Here is a 6673-nt window from a genome sequence, read left to right as displayed (position 1 = left end):
TTTCTGTGGGACTACATACGTAGTATATAAATTCACATAAGAATCATACAAGCATTAAGATCCAGCTAGACCGTGTAAAGGCTTTGATTTCTATAGTTTAAATATATATAATTTATCAAAATCTGAATCAACCGATGTTGTTTTCTCCAAGCGATATGTGATCGCGAGAAATAGTACCGTATAGCGCCCTTACGATGTAGTGAGTGTATCTATAGGGTACCAAATGGGACATCATCGCATAGAACAACGAATTAAAATTTAATTATCGCGAAAACGAAGCATCATAAACATTTTATTCTACATTTTCGATATATTTTTGCATGTGAAATAATCTCTTGTTCGTCTTGACTCATCCAATATAAACTCTAGCATATAGTAAATATAGAATGTCTTATTACTGCGCGCCGTATTGCGATATTTTTTGTGACATATTTAAATAAATTTATATTAAATTTGTAATTCTTTTAAAATAAAAAAATAAATAAATAAAAATTAATTTAGAGACAATTGATTAATAATAATTAATTAAGTTCTTAGGAAATATTCAAAGATTATTTTTTCTTTGTAGAGTATGTCTACTACCCGATAGGCAGACCCATGTGCAAACAAGAATTTATAGGGGAAGTCCATCGCCTAGTTATCAAGAGAAATTTTTATTTCCTCTCGATGAAGGCCCAACAGGCAAAACGCTTCTTGTTGAAGTAAACAAATCAATTAATTTTTCTATTAAATGTTAATCTAGATGATTTGAGATTTCAATTAAAATAAAATTCTCTTTTTTATTATTCAGGTATTTTCTGATGAATCTAATATCACCGGCGGCGCGTCTTTAATTGGTGAAGCCAATTTGAAACTTGGACCCGCAGCTAGACCACCAGCTACGACTTGGCTAGCACTCAGTGGATCTGCCTTACCCATTCCCCATTTAGGAGAATTGATGTTCTCTCTCAGTTACTTGCCAACGGCGGAAAGACTCACCCTCGTAGTAGTTAAAGCGCGCAACCTGCACGGCATAAATTTATCTTCGGGTGATTTCTTCGTCAAGGTAATTCAGGCATCGCATTTTTATGTGTGCATTTCGGTAAACAGATTTTTTTAAATATTATATTTTTCATTAAGGTATATCTTCTTCAACAAGGAAAAAAAATGCATAAAAAGAGGACATCTATAAAAAAAGGCGAGAAAAGTCCAATCTTCAACGAGGCCATAATATTCAATGTGCCAGCGCATACTTTACAGGTTTTGATTAAATTTTCATTTTTTTTTCAATAACAACACAATCACAGTAAAGACATGATTTAATTTCTAAAAAGAGTAATGTTTATAAATACGAATCGCTAAAGTTAAAAACTTCGGATTAATAGCAACATTTTCTATTTGATAATATTTATTTGGCAGATAAATTTTCTTACCAAATTTTTTAATGAATATTATATATAAAAATAAACCTATACTTTTCTATATCTAAAGTTGATTATATCCTTTCTCTTTGAAAATATCTTTATCAAATGATTGTCTTTCTTCACAGACTATACAATTGAGATTGACAGTGGCGGAAATGAACGGTGACCAAGGAACAAATCCAAAGACATACTCCGTAGGGCACATCATTATAGGATCTACCTCGACGGGAAAAGCATTGGCTCATTGGAGACAAATGCTAATTGCCTTGCGGCGTCCGATCGCTATGTGGCATCCTCTCAGGAAGTAGAAATAGAACGCGTTCCATTCAAAAATAATTGGAATAGTGATTTGCGAAACAGTCTCAAATTATATTAAGATCTGGAATCTTCTCATATATAAAATTCTGTGTCACGCCCACCCTTCTTTGATGTATTTATTGTTGGGAAGAGAATATGCAGATATAATCTATATAAAATAAGATAAAATCCCATGGAGATGCGCACTGTAAGAGCACCCTATTTACTGTTAACGGTCATTTAGATAATACACGCGATGTTGTTGACGATGCAATTTATTGTATGTATATGTATACTGAATCGCGCAAACCAATTATTACAATTATTCAGTTAATCATTATACTGAATTCATCGTCAAGTACGAATGAGCTCCAAAGTGATCTGCACCATCGTTTACGTAAATTGTGATATGGATAATTAGAAGGAATCAGGTAAATTTTACGTTTAGATTGTCACTTGAGAAATCGTGCAAATGCAATTGACTTCAACATGCAATTAAATTTTCTTTCTAAATAGATAGATAGACCTAATTAAGGAGAATTATTGCGGCTGACTGAAACGCGAAACAAAATTGTGTTCTGTTACATATCTCTTTCTATGAAATTTACTGTTTTAAAGCAATTAAATTCATTTTGGATATCTTTTATGAATATTTTTCTCTCTTAGAATTTACATTACAAATTAATCTATGGAACTAAACTAAATTACAAACGCTTAACGCTATCTAATCACTTCAAAATCAATCATGCAGTTATTAGGAAACATGAAACGCTTTTTATTTTTTTATCTTTCGCGCAATTCACTTATTATAAAAATATTTATCGACTTCTTCTTGAAATAATTCATAAATTTTGAATATTTTTAACATTATCGCTTTTTCTACACTAATTTATACATCAAACGTCGTATATAAATAATTACCATAAAATACACAAAGTTAATGCACAATTATCGCTGTAAATGAAGATGCAGAATGTATTTTTTCACTGACATGCTAATCAATCGACCGATTATGATACATTTCATGTGCAATGATAATGCGGTCCATGCGATGAAAAATCAAAGTCCGATTATGGTACTCGATAATGTCGGAATTAATTTGAGGACAAGACTTGGTAGGTACGATGATTTCGTTGCATCAGTAAAAAAAAGTAATACAATCCTACATAATTGCCATAACTTCCTAATAAAAATATTACATATTGATTCTTTGGATATATATAATCCATTGCCTTTTAAAAACTGAGGGTCACAAGTTTTGACTATTACTAGAGTTTAACGTATAGATTAGTGTTAAGAATATTGTAAATTAGCATATAAAGGAGAATGCTAGATCTTTCCATACAATTATCCCTTAAAAAGTTGCTACTGTATGTCAAATGACCTATACCATATATGGGGACATGTATTGCCTGTTCTTTTGTGATTTATACTCCAGAAATTTTTTTAAATTTATCTATAGGACAGGTAAAACAGCTTAAATGCGGATTTAATTACATTTCAATAATAATTAAGAATAAATGTCAGATATTCTTGTAAACATTAGACGAATTAAAGGGAATTATTCTGTAATGTGTTAAATTACTAGTTTTTGAAATCATGATTAATTCAGTTTTGTAATATAATATTTTCTTGAAAAACTATACAAATCTCTTTGTATATTTATTATTTTTTTAATAGAATCAAACAGTTCAATTTTTTAAAATAGAAATTTTCTCTTACAGTAAATTTTTTCTAATTCTATTTTAGACATTTAATTATATGAATTTTTATTAATATAGGATAATGAAAAAGTATGGAAACCCTAAAAAATCTCGAAAAATGTAAGTTACAAAAAAGTGTTTTAAAACTTGTATAGAATATAAAAATATCTATTTACTAGACTTATCACTTTGATCTTGGATGGTGTCGCTAAGGTCAAGGTCAGTTGAATTTTTAAATGCTAGTCTATTTTTTTTATTGCATATTCTTATAACCATTCTTTATCTTTTCAGAGCACTATAATTTTATCTTCTTTGAGTATACTACTGAAAATGTTCGATTAAAACCGATTTAAAAAAAGAAGTATTTTTCGAATCGGGATTTTTGTACTAAAAATAAAGTATTAAATTCGATTTAAAATAATTAGATAACATCGAGTGATAAAACCTCGAAATTATAGAACTTTATAAGTTATAATTACATTGATTTTAATGCAATGTGAATCAGACTCTGCCAATTATAAGGACGACAAAAGTAATCCATTACAATCCGAAATTTTATGATTTTGCGGATGACACTTAAATCGGTTTTAATACAATATTAATAGATTCTCACACGATTTAAAAACAGTGATTCATATTTAAGACTTACATTTTTTAACTAAAATTATTTTATACAAGATGTTTATACTTAGTATATAGTTTATACAAGATGTCTATACTTAGTGTATGGTGATCTTACCTAAATTAGATATTTAAATTGGTTTTGAAAAACACACTTATCTTAGAGTGGGATCAAATTTGGGACCTCTGAATTACGAGTCTCCTGTGTTACATGCTACATTTCTTCAATTGACGAATACATTACTTAATATCTATTTATATTATAACCAGGGCGCAAAAGTAATCCAATATTTTACAATTTAGCGGATGGCATTAAAATGGGATTCAATACGATATTAATCAGATTCTGTTGATGAGGATGATAAATATATTTCGTCATTATCCTAAATTCTATGATTTTGCGGATTACATCACGATAGATAATTAAATCCGTTTTAATGCACATAAATTCAAATTTACTATAACCGACAAAAGCAATCTATTTTAATAAAAAAAATGTTATCATTTTGTAGATGAAAAGTAAATCGGTAGTATATGCAGTGTGAGTCGAATTTGTTATTACTATGAATCATCAATCAAGCCATGAAATCTTTATCTTTCTTTCCTAATTGCGTAGCACTTCTACAAAAGAAGTACAATTTGAGCTTCAATTTTTAAGTGATTTTTACAGAATAAGTCCCTGTGAACTTTTTTTATTCTTTCCTTAGAAAATTTATTTTACAGAGTGCAATCGGATCAAATCGCGTATGAAATTTCCGGATCCACTGATCCGACATTATCGATCGAACTCATGATATTTGATCATTATATATTATAAAACAAAAATTCAAAACGATCGTAAAACGACTCACACGAATTAGACAGCCTTTTCGATCTTAACGTCTACTCTATGTATATCTCTAATTTTTGTACTTCTACATTTACATAAGAAAACTCGTAAATTATATGCGTGCATGTATGTACATATTTTATATACATATATATACATATATATGTATATATAATATATGTATGTATTATATAAATAATATACATATGTATACAGAGCCGGCGAAATAAGTTTTTCACATGTGTGGAATTATCAGGTGAGAGGATCTCGATTGAGAAATTTAAATAATATTTAAATAATTTAAATTTAAATAATAATTTATATAGAGAGATATATGTATATATATATTGTGTATTTGTATATATTATACGTATTTGTCTGTCTTCACTTAATTGTGACCCTGTGCCATATTTGATTGGTCGCCCAGAAAAAAAAATGAAAATTCCGCCGAGAACCAATCAGAGTACGCAGCATTATTCATTAAGATATCGCCAATAAAAAATCCAATAAATTACTCGTTAAAAATTTATGTTAGAATTTATATATCGCCGGACCTGTACACATATATATATATACGATGGCAGTTAAGTGATACATAACGGATAAAAAATTCAGATATTAAACTCAACTAACCTTTTTTAACAATCATCATAGTTGGCACACACAAGGCATCCCTAGGAAAAAAATTGTTACGAAAAACTATACATACATTGAGACAAAATTTTAGAAATTCTTAGTTTCTCGTAGATATTCGTAGTGGGACGTAGAATAGCATCGTTTGTTTGAAAAATTAAGAAATCCTCCGCCCTTTCTGTATACGTCTTCTGATACCATATTACATTTTTACGGAACATTTTTTCGTATCTTGTATCGCAAAACAAATAACGCCATTCTACGTCTCACTACGAATATTTCACTCTCTTTCTATTAAAAAATACTAAGATCTTGTCTCAATCTATATAATTTTTCCGTACTTTCTCGTAAAATTTTTTTCCGCTAGGGGACCCAATAAAAAAAAATGTTTGTTACTCTATGACAAGTATTATCGGCTTAATAATTCAGTACTAACGTCTAGCTCTGAGTCATAGCCTCTTATTTTATTAATTTCTAATTGTTATTCTAATTGTGCCTTGTACTATTAAATACTTTAATTTTAAATACATTTTTCCTGTGCTGTTAGATTTCATTCTGATAAGAAAGACAGGGGACAATCATAGCTTACAGCGGGGTCCAGCAGCACGTGCTGCTCGTGCGTAACCATTAAGTACCGCTTGTAGTGAACAACTCTTCGCGCGCTTAACAACTGTTCCGAGCGGCCGTATCTCGCCGCGCGCCTAGATTTAGCGGTAGGCCAGATTTATTCGACGATTTGTTAGTAATTAATTTCTCGTTGACTATTGCAAAAAAAAATACAAACTGGTACAGAACTTTGCGATTCAGTTTAGTCCGCTCTATCTGTACACAAACGTTGTATCAATAATTAGGAGACATCCTCTGTATACATATACAGGATATCTTAACATCACGGAATTCTCTTTTAAAAGCGAATTCTTTGAAATATTCTAAGACGAAAATCCTAATCAGGGTTGGTCCTATTATCAATTAAACTTCTAAAATTTATAATTAACATGGACGAATGTAATTAAAAATCATTCAATTAATAACTGATATGAATAAATTTAATCGAAACTTTTGGATTGACAATTAATATAACAATTAATTCAAATAAAGACAATTCGATTGACGATTAATTTAAGCCAAATTAATCGAAGATCACCCGGTTGGCAGTTGATTCGAGGAGAATTAATCAGAAGTCGTTT

At 29.8% G+C, this 6673-nt stretch overlaps 1 protein-coding gene across 1 annotated transcript in view; it reads left to right on the top strand.

Annotated features, from left to right (window-relative positions):
* The window catches only part of LOC108760672 (uncharacterized), an 11257-nt gene extending 9116 nt beyond the window's left edge, over positions 1–2141 (top strand). The window contains exons 11-14 of the mRNA XM_018506749.1: positions 569–701; positions 791–1045; positions 1120–1239; positions 1529–2141. Of these exons, the coding sequence (XP_018362251.1) occupies positions 569–701; positions 791–1045; positions 1120–1239; positions 1529–1711 (691 nt within the window). The 3' untranslated portion in view covers positions 1712–2141. The remainder of the gene's footprint in view (positions 1–568; positions 702–790; positions 1046–1119; positions 1240–1528) is intronic.
* Positions 2142–6673: the final 4532 nt, after the last annotated feature.

Source organism: Trachymyrmex cornetzi, unplaced genomic scaffold (assembly GCF_001594075.2).
Source record: "Trachymyrmex cornetzi isolate Tcor2-1 unplaced genomic scaffold, Tcor1.1 scaffold23, whole genome shotgun sequence".
NCBI classification, from domain to species: domain Eukaryota; kingdom Metazoa; phylum Arthropoda; class Insecta; order Hymenoptera; family Formicidae; genus Trachymyrmex; species Trachymyrmex cornetzi.
Note: the sequence above shows the minus strand (reverse complement) of the source record. Positions and strands in the feature narration are given on the sequence as shown.